Source organism: Schistocerca nitens, chromosome 9 (genome assembly GCF_023898315.1).
Source record: "Schistocerca nitens isolate TAMUIC-IGC-003100 chromosome 9, iqSchNite1.1, whole genome shotgun sequence".
NCBI classification, from domain to species: Eukaryota; Metazoa; Arthropoda; class Insecta; order Orthoptera; family Acrididae; genus Schistocerca; species Schistocerca nitens.
Window position 1 is genome coordinate 333,561,134 of NC_064622.1, and position 16,248 is coordinate 333,577,381.

The 16,248-nt window shown below is 40.8% G+C and overlaps 1 protein-coding gene across 1 annotated transcript in view; it reads left to right on the top strand.

Moving 5' to 3' along the window:
* The window catches only part of LOC126203801 (quinone oxidoreductase-like protein 1), a 130,443-nt gene that overhangs the window by 65,218 nt on the left and 48,977 nt on the right, over positions 1-16,248 (top strand). Inside the window, exons 2-3 of the mRNA XM_049938168.1 lie at positions 3,342-3,621; positions 15,813-15,923. Of these exons, the coding sequence (XP_049794125.1) occupies positions 3,342-3,621; positions 15,813-15,923 (391 nt within the window). The remainder of the gene's footprint in view (positions 1-3,341; positions 3,622-15,812; positions 15,924-16,248) is intronic.

A 16,248-nucleotide genomic window follows, 5' to 3' on the forward strand; every position in this document is an offset into this window, starting at 1 on the left:
TTCTTTAAGCAGTTGGCTGGATTGGTGAAAGCAGCTAACATTGCACTTGGGATGCAAGCATGGCTAACTGCTGCAGCATACCTAGAACACTAGGTGCCTATTGGAAGATCCAAATTAGAAACTCAGATGATATCTGACACAAATTTCTCAACCATTACTATTGGATGGAGAATTGTAGTGCCCCCCTTTCCCCTTGTGCAATATGTCATGTGTGAACTAAACCAAGAAAGCAGATACTTGGGTAGTAGAGTATCTGTGGCATGCACATGGGTTTTTTGAGGTTAGAAGAACCCGTTCTTTGGGTCAATGATGAATTGCCTGCCAAAGTTGAAGGCAGATCAGCCACATTACCCTTCGGAAACTTTGCTCCTTGTGGTTGGAAAGAGAAAATGTTAATGTGGTGTTAGTAAACTGCAGAACCATCCTTGGTAAAGTTCCAGGATTAAAGTTAATAATGCCTTTGTACTATTAGAATCATAAAGTGAATAGAAGCAAAATCCTAAATTTAGATTAGAAAACATATTGCAAAGGTAAGTAGAAATCAGTGATGTCAGTTTATTTACTGCTGTGTATAAATCAATAACGGATAGTGAAATATATAATAAAATGTTTTCTGAACCACCTTAATCAGGAGCTGCAGTAGATCATTTTAGAATCAACTTGCAGAGTTGTATTTGGTGAGGTGAGGTGGGGGGGGGGGGGGGGGGGGCGCGGCAACATAAATAGACCCGCTATAGAATGAGAGTCACCCAATGAAACCTGCTGAGATGGGTTATATAAGATTGTTCTGCATATCTTGTGTGTTTTGCCTAATTATTTCAAGCAAATTGATCGAGAACTGACTTGTGAGTTTTATGTCTTACATGGGGTGGTCTGCAGCTGTGGGACTGACTTTTTGAAACCATCCATACGGTGATGTAGGTTAAGATCCCAGGTATCACCACCTGCTGCCATTCACACTTGTGTGACCTCGTTGGTGAGTAATAGATGGAAAAAAATTCGGAATTTTAGATGGTGCTCAATAGTGTTAAGATTTAAGTAGACTGGTTGTGTGGTGTAATGACTATAGTAAGGCCCTCACATGCTGAAGGTTCAAATCTCATGATGTGCCTTAAATCTCTTTTATTTTTAAATCTTTATCAAAATGACAATGCTCATTATTTTTATTAAGTTAATTGGTTTAAATGTAATTTTTTATTTCTATTCCTTTGTCACATTTCAGTCATTGTATGAATTTTTTCATTTGTTCCCATTTTTTCTTTATATTATTGAAATTATTGTGAATTTAATTATATTTATCTGTTATAATAATTAAATATTGCAAAATGCCGATCTATTTGTTAAAAAACAAAAGGCATTTAATCTATTTATACTGACTGTGCAATAGTGTCAAAAATGTATTTTTCATTGAAAGATGCACAATTTTTTATGGTAATCATTGTACAAACATTTAAAACATAGCCTAAATTCACTCAACACTATTACAAAATAGTGGAGATGAAGATTTAAACAAAAGAAGGGATTATAAGTAAAGCCAAATTCAAGAAAAATGAGGAATAGAAATAATGACTGCAAAACATGAATGAAAAAATAGGATGATAAAACGAAAGAAATTAAATGAAAATGAATACTTAAAATCATGTGAACAAAGATTTCAAGTGGAAAAAGAATAATAGGAAGAAAGATGAGAGCAGATAGATGAAGATGCTGATGTGATGATGTGATAAAAGAATAGAAATATAAAATTACATTTAAACCAATTAATTGAATAAAAGTAATGATCAAAATAATTTTGACAAAAATTTAAAAAAAAAGACATTAAAGTATCTGACGAGATTCGAACCCACTACATTCCTCCATGTCAAGGCCTTGCACTATTCATTACACCACGCAACCAGTAAATAAGAGGCTACTATATTAATGGTATTGAGCATCAAGCAATTCAGATTTTTTTACGTCAATAACTCACAAATGAGGGCCTACTAGGATGAGTGGCTGTGGGACGCGATAGCTGGGATATTTACATCACAGTATAGATGCTTTCAAAAAGTCAAAAGTCAATCCCACCACTGAGGACCTCTCCTTGTTAGACCACCTAGCAGCAGTCATACCTAAATTTTCAAATCACTCAACATAGAGGAGGCCATCAGTGATCTTAAGGCTGTGATAACATCAGTGACTACAGGTGTTACAAGGAATGTTGAACGAACGTAGGAAAATATCTTTGCTTAACAAGAGTAACAGGATACAAATTGCAGAGTATCTGAGTAGTCAACCTCAAACACTCAACCCTGAACACAGATGGAGAAAATCCAAAAACATTTTCAGATACTACTTCCCTAAGTCTCTCTCTCTCTCTCCTCTCCTCTTTCGTCCTTTCCACCCACTGTAAATCTTCCTGACTCTGCACCTAGCAGCCAGCCATATCCTGTCCGTACCATGCCCCTGCATACTCCCACAAGCAAAACACAATTTTCTCCCTTCCCTACCCTGCTATTGCACCTCCTCCCACCCCATGCCTCCTCCCTACCCTCCCCACCCCAAATTGCTGCTCTCGTCAGCCACAGTGGGATTCGGGCCTCAGCAACCAGAGAAAGTAACAATGTGTGTGCGAGTTGTTCTTTTGTGAATGTGTTTCTGGAGGGGACTTTTATCCAAAAGCTTAAGTATTAAGCAGTCTTTTCATTGTGCCTTTATGTGTCTCATTGCCACCTCTGTGTGATAATAGCAATCAACCATTTCCATGTTGTTTTCAAAATAAGTGATTGGGTAATAGGAAAAAAACTCAAATTGCTCAGTAGTGGAATGTTGTTTGCATAGGATGAGATACTTTGAGATTCTCCATAGATTATGCAAAAGAACTTGCTCCCATTGTACCAGTAGTTTATCATAGGTCGTTGGAGCAACAAAGGGTACCCAGTGACTGGAAAAGCTCAGTTCATTTCCATTTTCAAGAAGGGTCCTAGGATAGATGGACATACTTGCAGACTCATAGTGCTGAAGTTGATGTAGTGTAGAATTGTGTGACGTGTCTGATTGTCACATATTATGACAATTTTGGAGAATGAAAATCTTCTGTAAATATCAACGTGAATTCTGCAGACAGAGACCTTGTCAAACTCAGCTTGCGCTGTTCGTTCATGAGATACACAGCACTGTAGACATAGGCACCTAGGCTGATGCTGTGTTTCTAGGCTTCAAGAAAGCATTTGGTTAAATTGTGCCCTCTCACATAGATTCCTGTCATTCACCTATTCCTGTCTCACACCCTCATCAATGTTACCTACTTTCATCCCCACTCCTTTTATTGATTTCGTATTGTCTTTTCTACTTGTTTACAGGTGACACTGCCTGACCTGGAAAAAAACGGGATTCTTATCGAAGTAAAAGCATGTGGCCTGCCTGATACTCAGTTTGACCACATTGCTGTAATGCAGATACTTGCAAGAGCAAACAAGAAACAATTCATGGGTTTGGGATTTGACATCTCGGGTGTTGTTCAAGCTGTTGGGTCTGATGTGACTACTTTGAAAGTTGGTGATCTGGTTGTTGGAGTTGTACCACTTGATTATGAGCAGTCTGGTTGCTCAGAATATGTTGTTGTACAAGAATTTGATGTCGGTATGTATCTTAAACTTTTAATTCTAATCTCTAGTTTGAAAATACTATAATATTCCAGATACTGCTGTTTGTTTTGTTTTAATTTATTAGTGGTACAGTAAATAAGTAGAAGCTAAAGTTGTTGTAGTAGTGCATTGGTGAGAAAATTGGCCAACAAAAGGAAACTACATAATAGAGATTTCAATAACTCCTGATAGAAATTAAATAAATAATGTGACACAATTAAGTTTTAGAACAACTAAATTACACTAGTGCTAATTTTAAAAAATTGGAAATAAAAGAAATATTTAATCATATCCATAAGAATTAAGTTAAGAAATAAATGGAAAGACAACTCAATACCATTCAGAGAGGATGGAAGTTTAAATTGTGAAAGTAAAATGGGGGTGTGACAGTGAGATGACATATCTGTTTTTGACAATGTCATTCTCATATCTGCTGGCATTTGATAAGTGTAGGTGCATTGTGTCCATATTCACAATGATTCTGTGGGATGCTTTACACATGTAATTGCAGTGAGATGGAAAATACACACTGTGGTTTAGTAGTTGTATTAGAAAGGTACAAATGTGGAGAGAGTTTCAGCACAGATTTAAGCGAAGTTAAACACTTGTTAACAAAAAATATCTGAATGACACCAAATGATCATAAAGTGCAATGTGAGAAGGGTTCAGTGGGATTAAAAATAAAATTTTGCCAATTGATCTGACAAATGGATATTAAAAAAATTTTGGTCTTGTGTAAATCAATAAACCATTTAAAATCATCTACTCAGTAGCTTAGTGCTCTAATGGAAGATCACAGAAAGGATACTGCAATACTGAATTCAGTATTCCTCCAAAATTATTTTACTACAGAAGATAGTAATCGGGTTCCTTCTTTCAATCATTACATGTATGCCAAAATGACAGATATTGATATAAGCCATTGATTAGGAGAATATTGACTAAAATAGCTCAACAAAGAAACTATATGTGGACCTGATGAAGTAATCTATGTGATTCTATATGGAGTACTTGAAAGAACTCTCTCCTCCTAGCAATGGTTTATCGTAAATGACTGGGAAAGTGTACCAAGAAAATGAAGAAAAGTGCATGTAAATCCTGTTTCCAAGAATGGTCATGGGACATTATTGTATAAGACTGTATCACTGATATCAGTCTCGTAGTCTTATGGAACACATTTTATGCTTGCTTTTATCACCTTTTTGGGGAACAAATATCATTTTGGTAGAAATCAACATAAAGGCCAGAAACAAAGATTTTGTGTACTTTGGTCACTCTGTCCGCAACGTCTAGAGGACCATAGACAATGATGCCCATCGTTCCTTGGATTCTGGAAGGCATTTGACATAGCTGTGCATTGTGGCTGACTGAGCAAAATACAAGCTCACTGAAGAATATTTCATCTATAAAGGACAGCATTATGTGAGGGCTGTGGCTGTTAATAAGTACAAGTAAAACAGTTTTCTACAGCAATCCCTTATTTACTTTGTCACTATGTATTTAAATGGTTCACATCATCTTCATGTGGAAGATTGTTTTCATAGCTGGTGTTAGTGAAGAGCAGTGAAGCATTTTCACAGCAGCAGACCAAGGGCAATATAGGTTATGTTATGTCTTTTACTAGTGATAAAAACTGTGCTTTAGGAAAGGTGCTTTTAAAGTTTGAAAACATTAACTTGTGACAGTAAGTTGTACTTGTTGTATGACCTCCTGTATGCTATGTTTACACTGTCACTTCAAAGATGACGTACATGTTACAAATATGCTTGTTACATTAGATACAAAGATGATTGAGAGTTGCAATACCTAAAGCTAGGTTATTTGTTACTCTACACTGCAAATCGGTTATTATATTAAATGGTTATATACAGAAATGTTTTTCTTTTACTTCAAAAAGATGAATGGGCTGCCTAAGAATATGATTATGTGCATAATTCAGTTATTACCCTAGGTGATTATGCATACACAAATGTGTTCTTATTCTACTTTATAAATATGACTGGGCTGCAACAGAATTTAGACATGTGCACAATTCTGTTATATTAAATGGTAATATTATGTAAGGAAGGTTACAACATACCATACATATTTCTTGTAGTTGAACTTACTGGGAAATGCAGGGGATTGGTTATGTAAATTGCTGTGCATTGAAATTGTAGATTGTGAGAATGCTTTAAGTACTTTGTCAAAATTTTGGAAATGTTGGTTAAACCTGTTCCACTATTGTTGTTGAGTAGGTTTTCCCCAAGTTTCTTTGTGGATATCAGTTTCTAGTTCCTCTTACAAGCCAACATGCATTCAAAAAGTTAACTTGTACAGAAGATGATACATTTCTAATCATTGATGGGGAAAACAAAGATGATGTGCAAGAGCATTGTCCAAACATTCAACAACATTCAGCATAGCACAGAGAATTCTACACATTAAACTGTCAGATGTGCAGGGACAGACAAACGTGATTGACCCTTAACGTAAGTAAATCTAATGTGCTGTGCATAAATAAATGAAAAGATGTGTTGCCCTTAGATTACACTATAGACTATAAACTACTGGATGTAGAAGTTACCTCAAAGAGTGGCCTAAATTGGAATCATCATATTAAGAAAAAATAGTTGCTACTCTCCATGCAGCGGAGATGATGTGTATTTTTGTAAATTTTTTTCAAACACATTTCTATGTTTTTTGTGTGTTTTTACCCTCCACTGTGGATCCTTGCTCCTTCCATCTGTGTTGGTATAGAAAAGTTTCCTTGCACGTTCTCAGAACCCAGTTCCACATAAAAAATCAGCATCGCCGCTAAACGATGAGTAGCAATTATCCTATATATATATATATATATATATATATATATATATATATATATATATATATATAGAGAGAGAGAGAGAGAGAGAGAGAGAGAGAGAGAGAGAGAGAGAGGGAAACATTCCACGTAGGAAAAATATATCTAAAAACAAAGATGATGTGACTTACCAAATGAAAGTGCTGGCAGGTCGACAGACACACAAACAAACACAAACATACACACAAAATTCAAGCTTTTGCAACAAACTTGCCTCATCAGGAAAGAGGGAAGGAGAGGGAAAGACGAAAGGATGTGGGTTTTAAGGGAGAGGGTAAGGAGTCATTCCAATTCCCGGGAGCGGAAAGACTTACCTTAGGGGGAAAAAAGGACGGGTATACACTCGCACACACACACATATCCATCCACACATATACAGACACAAGCAGACATATTTAAAGACAAAGAGTTTGGGCAGAGATGTCAGTCGAGGCAGAAGTGCAGAGGCAAAGATGTTGTTGAATGACAGGTGAGGTATGAGTGGCGGCAACTTGAAATTAGCGGAGATTGAGGCCTGGTGGATAACGGGAAGAGAGGATATATTGAAGAGCAAGTTCCCATCTCAGGAGTTCGGATAGGTTGGTGTTAGTGGGAAGTATCCAGATAACCCGGACGGTGTAACACTGTGCCAAGATGTGCTGGCCGTGCACCAAGGCATGTTTAGCCACAGGGTGATCCTCATTACCAACAAACACTGTCTGCCTGTGTCCATTCATGCGAATGGACAGTTTGTTGCTGGTCATTCCCACATAGAATGCGTCACAGTGTAGGCAGGTCAGTTGGTAGATCACGTGGGTGCTTTCACACGTGGCTCTGCCTTTGATCATGTACACCTTCCGGGTTACAGGACTGGAGTAGGTGTTGGTGGGAGGGTGCATGGGACAGGTTTTACACCGGGGGCGGTTACAAGGATAGGAGCCAGAGGGTAGGGAAGGTGGTTTGGGGATTTCATAGGGATGAACTAAGAGGTTACGAAGGTTAGGTGGACGGCGGAAAGACAATCTTGGTGGAGTGGGGAGGATTTCATGAAGGATGGATCTCATTTCAGGGCAGGATTTGAGGAAGTCGTATCCCTGCTGGAGAGCCACATTCAGAATCTGATCCAGTCCCGGAAAGTATCCTGTCACAAGTGGGGCACTGTTGTGGTTCTTCTGTGGGAGGTTCTGGGTTTTAGAGGATGAGGAAGTGGCTCTGGTTATTTGCTTCTGTACCAGGTCAGGAGGGTAGTTGCAGGATGCGAAAGCAGTTGTCAGGTTGTTGGTGTAATGCTTCAGGGATTCCGGACTGGAGCAGATTCGTTTGCCACGAAGACCTAGGCTGTAGGGAAGGGACCGTTTGATGTGGAATGGGTGGCAGCTGTCGTAATGGAGGTACTGTTGCTTGTTGGTGGGTTTGATGTGGACGTACGTGTGAAGCTGGCCATTGGACAGGTGGAGGTCAACATCAAGGAAAGTGGCATGGGATTTGGAGTAGGACCAGGTGAATCTGATGGAACCAAAGGAGTTGAGGTTGGAGAGGAAATTCTGGAGTTCTTCTTCACTGTGAGTCCAGATCATCAAGATGTCATCAATAAATCTGTACCAAACTTTGGGTTGGCAGGCCTGGGTAACCAAGAAGGCTTCCTCTAAGCGACCCATGAATAGGTTGGCGTACGAAGGGGCCATCCTGGTACCCATGGCTGTTCCCTTCAATTGTTGGTATGTCTGGTCTTCAAAAGTGAAGAAGTTGTGGGTCAGGATGAAGCTGGCTAAGGTAATGAGGAAAGAGGTTTTAGGTAGGGTGGCAGGTGATCGGCGTGAAAGGAAGTGCTCCATCGCAGCGAGGCCCTGGACGTGCGGGATATTTGTGTATAAGGAAGTGGCATCAATGGTTACAAGGATGGTTTCCGGGGGTAACAGATTGTGTAAGGATTCCAGGCGTTCGAGAAAGTGGTTGGTGTCTTTGATGAAGGATGGGAGACTGCATGTAATGGGTTGAAGGTGTTGATCTACGTAGGCAGAGATACGTTCTGTGGGGGCTTGGTAACCAGCTACAATGGGGCGGCCGGGATGATTGGGTTTGTGAATTTTAGGAAGAAGGTAGAAGGTAGGGGTGCAGGGTGTCGGTGGGGTCAGGAGGTTGATGGAGTCAGGTGAAAGGTTTTGTAGGGGGCCTAAGGTTCTGAGGATTCCTTGAAGCTCCGCCTGCACATCGGGAATGGGATTACCTTGGCAAACTTTGTATGTGGTGTTGTCTGAAAGCTGACGCAGTCCCTCAGCCACATACTCCCGACGATCAAGTACCACGGTCGTGGAACCCTTGTCCGCCGGAAGAATGACGATGGACCGGTCAGCCTTCAGATCACAGATAGCCTGGGCTTCAGCAGTGGTGATGTTGGGAGTAGGATTAAGGTTTTTTAAGAGGGATTGAGAGGCAAGGCTGGAAGTCAGAAATTCCTGGAAGGTTTGGAGAGGGTGATTTTGAGGAAGAGGAGGTGGGTCCCGCTGTGACAGAGGACGGAACTGTTCCAGGCAGGGTTCAATTTGGATAGTGTCTTGGGGAGTTGGATCATTAGGAGTAGGACAATTTTTCTTCGTGGCAAAGTGATACTTCCAGCAGAGAGTACGAGTGTAGGACAGTAAATCTTTGACGAGGTCTGTTTGGTTGAATCTGGGAGAGGGGCTGAAGGTGAGGCCTTTGGATAGGACAGAGGTTTCGGATTGGGAGAGAGGTTTGGAGGAAAGGTTAACTACTGAATTAGGGTGTTGTGGTCCCAGATTGAGTTGATTGGAATTTTGAGGTTTTGGAGGGAGTGGAGCTGGAAGTGGGAGATTGAGTAGATGGGAGAGACTGGGTTTGTGTGCAATGAGAGGAGGTTGAGGTTTGCTGGAAAGGTTGTGAAGGGTGAGTGAGTTGCCTTTCCGGAGGCGCGAAACCAGGAGATTGGATAGTTTTTTGAGGTGGAGGGTGGCATGCTGTTCTAATTTGCGGTTGGCCTGTAGGAGGATGCTCTGAACAGCCGGTGTGGATGTGGGAGAGGAAAGATTAAGGACTTTTATTAAGGATAGGAGTTGACGGGTGTGTTCGTTGGCTGAGTTGATGTGTAGGTGAAGGATTAGGTGGGTGAGGGCAATGGATTGTTCAGTTTGGAACTGGTACAGAGACTGATGGAAAGAAGGGTTGCAGCCAGAGATGGGAACTTTAAGTGTGAGGCCTTTGGGGGTTATGCCAAATGTCAGACAAGCCTGAGAAAATAAAGTATGCGAGCGTAATCTGGCTAGGGTGAAGGCATGTTTGCGGAGGGAATGTAAATAAAACTTAATGGGGTCATTGTGGGGGTGTTGTGAGGGTGACATGGTATTAGAAGGTGGAAAGTGTAACATGAGGTTGAAATGAAAATGAAAGATAAAAATATATGGGGAGAGATAAAGGTGAACTAGAAAGCAACTGGAGATCTGGTATGGAAAAAGGCGAAATAGTGTTGGTTAAGTTGATCCTGTGGTGAACTTGGGTTGGTAGACAGCGATGTGCATAAAGGTTAGGTGGTTGTGTTGCCGCTAAAACACATTAAAGGACGGAGAAATTCGGGAAAATTTCGAAAAAACGTGTAAATGTATTAAAAGGAGTGGTGTTGTGGTGAAAGATTACGAAAATGGGGCTAACAATTGTAAATAATGACGTTAAAACCTGTGGGGAGCGGCTAAAAATGATCAGTGATGTGCGAAAAACGGAAGTGGAAATATAGTGAAAGTTATTAGAACTAGCCGAAATGGTTGTTTTATACGTGAAAGCAGCTGTTATTGAACTAGAAACGTTGGATTTTATAGCAGCGGTGGTGTTGAAAGCGGAAAATAAATTTTTTTGGTTATGGTTTGGAAGTGGGTTACGTATTATTGAGTATATATAGGCGGGATAAAATTGTATAGCAGAGTACGGTAAAAAGGAGAAGGTGAATACAAAGTGAAACTACTGGTAAAAACAGAAAGAGAAAATAAGACGACAGGAAAGGTTTCGAAATGCAACAGCAACAATAACAAACGTAATTGTTGGGTTCAAATTAATGATATGGTTATAATAGAGGGAAACATTCCATGTAGGAAAAATATATCTAAAAACAAAGATGATGTGACTTACCAAATGAAAGTGCTGGCAGGTCGACAGACACACAAACACAAACATACACACAAAATTCACAGGTGGAGCTTCAAGGAATCCTCAGAACCTTAGGCCCCCCACAAAACCTTTCACCTGACTCCATCAACCTCCTGACCCCACCGACACCCTGCACCCCTACCTTCTACCTTCTTCCTAAAATTCACAAACCCAATCATCCCGGCCGCCCCATTGTAGCTGGTTACCAAGCCCCCACAGAACGTATCTCTGCCTACGTAGATCAACACCTTCAACCCATTACATGCAGTCTCCCATCCTTCATCAAAGACACCAACCACTTTCTCGAACGCCTGGAATCCTTACCCAATCTGTTACCCCCAGAAACCATCCTTGTAACCATTGATGCCACTTCCTTATACACAAATATCCCGCACGTCCAGGGCCTCGCTGCGATGGAGCACTTCCTTTCACGCCGATCACCTGCCACCCTACCTAAAACCTCTTTCCTCATTACCTTAGCCAGCTTCATCCTGACCCACAACTTCTTCACTTTTGAAGACCAGACATACCAACAATTGAAGGGAACAGCCATGGGTACCAGGATGGCCCCTTCGTACGCCAACCTATTCATGGGTCGCTTAGAGGAAGCCTTCTTGGTTACCCAGGCCTGCCAACCCAAAGTTTGGTACAGATTTATTGATGACATCTTCATGATCTGGACTCACAGTGAAGAAGAACTCCAGAATTTCCTCTCCAACCTCAACTCCTTTGGTTCCATCAGATTCACCTGGTCCTACTCCAAATCCCATGCCACTTTCCTTGATGTTGACCTCCACCTGTCCAATGGCCAGCTTCACACGTACGTCCACATCAAACCCACCAACAAGCAACAGTACCTCCATTACGACAGCTGCCACCCATTCCACATCAAACGGTCCCTTCCCTACAGCCTAGGTCTTCGTGGCAAACGAATCTGCTCCAGTCCGGAATCCCTGAAGCATTTCACCAACAACCTGACAACTGCTTTCGCATCCCGCAACTACCCTCCCGACCTGGTACAGAAGCAAATAACCAGAGCCACTTCCTCATCCTCTCAAACCCAGAACCTCCCACAGAAGAACCACAAAAGTGCCCCACTTGTGACAGGATACTTTCCGGGACTGGATCAGATTCTGAATGTGGCTCTCCAGCAGGGATACGACTTCCTCAAATCCTGCCCTGAAATGAGATCCATCCTTCATGAAATCCTCCCCACTCCACCAAGAGTGTCTTTCCGCCGTCCACCTAACCTTCGTAACCTCTTAGTTCATCCCTATGAAATCCCCAAACCACCTTCCCTACCCTCTGGCTCCTATCCTTGTAACCGCCCCCGGTGTAAAACCTGTCCCATGCACCCTCCCACCACCACCTACTCCAGTCCTGTAACCCGGAAGGTGTACATGATCAAAGGCAGAGTCACGTGTGAAAGCACCCACGTGATCTACCAACTGACCTGCCTACACTGTGACGCATTCTATGTGGGAATGACCAGCAACAAACTGTCCATTCGCATGAATGGACACAGGCAGACAGTGTTTGTTGGTAATGAGGATCACCCTGTGGCTAAACATGCCTTGGTGCACGGCCAGCACATCTTGGCACGGTGTTACACCGTCCGGGTTATCTGGATACTTCCCACTAACACCAACCTATCCGAACTCCTGAGATGGGAACTTGCTCTTCAATATATCCTCTCTTCCCGTTATCCACCAGGCCTCAATCTCCGCTAATTTCAAGTGGCCGCCACTCATACCTCACCTGTCATTCAACAACATCTTTGCCTCTGCACTTCTGCCTCGACTGACATCTCTGCCCAAACTCTTTGTCTTTAAATATGTCTGTTTGTGTCTGTATATGTGTGGATGGATATGTGTGTGTGTGCGCGAGTGTATACCCGTCCTTTTTTCCCCCTAAGGTAAGTCTTTCCGCTCCCGGGAATTGGAATGACTCCTTACCCTCTCCCTTAAAACCCACATCCTTTCGTCTTTCCCTCTCCTTCCCTCTTTCCTGATGAGGCAACAGTTTGTTGCGAAAGCTTGAATTTTGTGTGTATGTTTGTGTTTGTTTGTGTGTCTGTCGACCTGCCAGCACTTTCATTTGGTAAGTCACATCATCTTTGTTTTATATATATATATATACTCTTGCCTCATCAGGAAAGAGGGAAGGAGAGGGAAAGACGAAAGGATGTGGGTTTTAAGGGGGAGGGTAAGGAGTCATTCCAATCCCGGGAGCGGAAAGACTTACCTTAGGGGGAAAAAAGGACAGGTATACACTCGCACACACACACATATCCATCCACACATACAGACACAAGCAGACATACAAGTGTCTGTATGTGTGGATGGATATGTGTGTGTGTGCGAGTGTATACCTGTCCTTTTTTTCCCCCTAAGGTAAGTCTTTCCGCTCCCGGGATTGGAATGACTCCTTACCCTCCCCCTTAAAACCCATATCCTTTCGTCTTTCCCTCTCCTTCCCTCTTTCCTGATGAGGCAAGAGTTTGTTGCGAAAGCTTGAATTTTGTGTGTATATTTGTGTTTGTTTGTGTGTCTATCGACCTGCCAGCGCTTTTGTTTGGTAAGTCTCATCATCTTTCTTTTTAGATATATTTTTTCCACGTGGAATGTTTCCCTCTGTTATATATATATATATATATATGATGATGTGACTTACCAAATGAAAGTTTTGGCGGGTCGACAGACACACAAACATACACACAAAATTCAAGCTTTCGCAACAAACTGTTGCCTCTATTATAACCATATATATATATATATATATATATATATATATATATATATATATATATATATATATATATATATATATATATATCGTATTCTATCTTGGGTTTTCCGTTTTTAAATGACCATATTGAATTGCAGATACCGGGCTGAGATTCATGGGAAGAATACTAACGAAATGTAATTAATCCACAATAGAAATGGCTTACAATACACTTGTTCAATCAGTTCTTGAGTACCCTTTGCATGTAGGAGTAATGGAGGAGGTAGAGAATATCCAAACAGCTGTGATATATGTTTGCCCCACAGGTTCATTTAGTAAGTGTGATAAGATATGGAAACGCTCACCAAATTCCAATTGAAGTTACTAAAAGAGAAGCATTGTGCATCACAGAGACATTTACTGTTAATATTGTTCTGAGAAAGACAGACAACGTATTAATTTTGCTTACATACATCTCATGAAATGATCATCATGAGAGAACTGTTGGAACTAGAAGTCATACTGCAGCGAACTGTGCTGTGTGCAGTGTGGACTAGCAGTAGTGTCAATGGATAGCATGCTTTGGGTCACCAGTTCATATCTGATCACCAGCCATTATTTATCATTCGTGGATGGACCTTAAATTTCTTGTTTTTGTGCTGTTTGCATGTTCTGGAATATTCAGTGTTTGTAGAAATAGCAGCAGTTGTGTTCTCTCTGTACATTGGAGTTTGTAATAAATCTCTTTCAGTGCCAAGTGTTTTACTTCTTTGATGACCCTGCCTTCAGATTTTGACTTTATTGTGGTTACAACACAACACTATTGAGGCTTACTGACAGTCATGCTTTCCACACACCATTTGTGGATGGAACAGGAAAGGACAGAAAATGGTGCTGTTACCAGAATTATCCTCTTAGGCAGTTAGGTGGTTAGTGGAGGATAGCTGTAGATGATAACAGATTCTCACTGTCAAAGAAGGAAATGTATAGTTGTTTGTCAAACAATGGAAAATTGGCGATTGAATAACAGTAATACGAATTATGATACATTGCTACTCAGCACATAGAGGAGGCAATGAGGTGCCTCTTCAGCCTACCCCCTCCTTACACACACACACACGGAAAAAAAAAAAGAACCGCTGGCGGTTCCAGACACTGCAGCCCAACTTGACGAAGGACTTAGTCCAATAGCTTGATCATATCCAAGAGCCTAATTTTAAATGTACCTGTCTGCTGCTCAGTGTATCTCCTCTATGTAATGTGTAGCAATCCATCGTAATTCATGTTGTTGTACTTGTAGATCTGACTGTTAAAAGTAAAACCTGTTTAATACAGGAAGGAGTAAAGGTAAGAACAGTCCCTGTAGTTGATGTTTTGAACAGTCAATAGACATGTAAGCAAGATGGAATCTGGAATGGTGACAAAAATGTGAAGGGTGATGCCCAGGAGAGCAAGAGGGAGCAGTGGAACAAGATAGCCATGTGGCACCAGAGATTTCTTTGTGTTGCTTGAAGGAAAGTCCCATAAGTTACTTGTTACAAGGAGCAGGAGAGATCACAGGAACAGGGCAACTGCAGAGGTAACAGTGCTGGTGGTGGGTATGTGTTGGGAAGTGGGTGGAAGGGAAAGGCATGGTGACAGGGGTGGAGGAAGGTATTTGACAGGCTAGTGGAATCTGATTCCAGTGGGTTTCAGTGATTAAAGGATGTGTTGGATAGACAATTACCATCTATGCAACCTGAGAAACTGGTATTTGGAAACGGGGGGAGGGGGGGGGGCATTAAGTAAGTAAGTAACAATCGAAACAGTGGGTTACTTTCCGTGCATCTGCTCCAAAGAAGTGAAAGACAAGACCGTCTGCAGACCTGGAAGTAATGTTCAGAGTGCCTTAGAAACTTGTAGCAGAGCCATAACTATTCCTGTTCTATATTAATTACTTACTGGGAGTAATAATTGCAATCTCAGACTTTATATGCAGTTGATGACTTTGTCTCTGAAAAAGTGTTTTCCTATAATAGTTATTCAGTCAGACTTTCATAAAATATTGGCATAGTTATAAGACTTGTAACTAGCCTTTTATGCAGGTGTTAAGTTGCAGATTTTGAGGAACAAACATTTCCTTAAACAATTCATAAATTACTATACGACTTAGTCATTTTACGTAAACATGTGAAGGTTGTAATACATGTGACTACAAAGAGGAACAAATCTGTAGGATCATTTGTAGTTAAATAGTGTGGCAAATTTCAGTTGACTTGCTGGGAGCTGTAAGATATCTGTAAAAGGGATGGCTTACCCTTGTATGACACATAATGGAATACTATTAAATTATGTGGAATTCATATTGACAATTTGGAAATAAATGTAAATTTTTGAGGAAAAAAAAACCATTCTCACTAAATACAATAAGTAGTTGTCTTTCCTTATTTCAATAGAAGTAAATATTAATTTTTTGGTAAAGTTATAATAATTTGTTGGGTTTCCAGTATTGAAGCCAGATGATGTAAGCTTTGTTGATGCTGCTGCCTGCATTGGGGACGCCGTAAAAGCCTACACTGCGCTTCATTACCTTGGGAAACTGAACTCGGGAGACACAGGTGAGACAAAATAGATGTTTCACTGTTCAATAGAATTTTAAATGCAGTTAATGATACAATCAGTATTTTGGAATGTCATTTTAGACTGACAAATAATTACATACTTTCGGTAAGCCCGCTCAAATTAACACTGATATAGTCATGCTTGTTCCTCATCCTTTACTCCTTCCCTTATTTATATTCCATCGGGACATTCCATTACCATATTAAAATGGATGATATCCCTTGTTATGCAGTAGTATCATATATGCTAACTACTCAACATGACATTCTGAAACGAATATGTGGACTTAAACCAACTTCTTACATGTCCAGTGCCATGAGA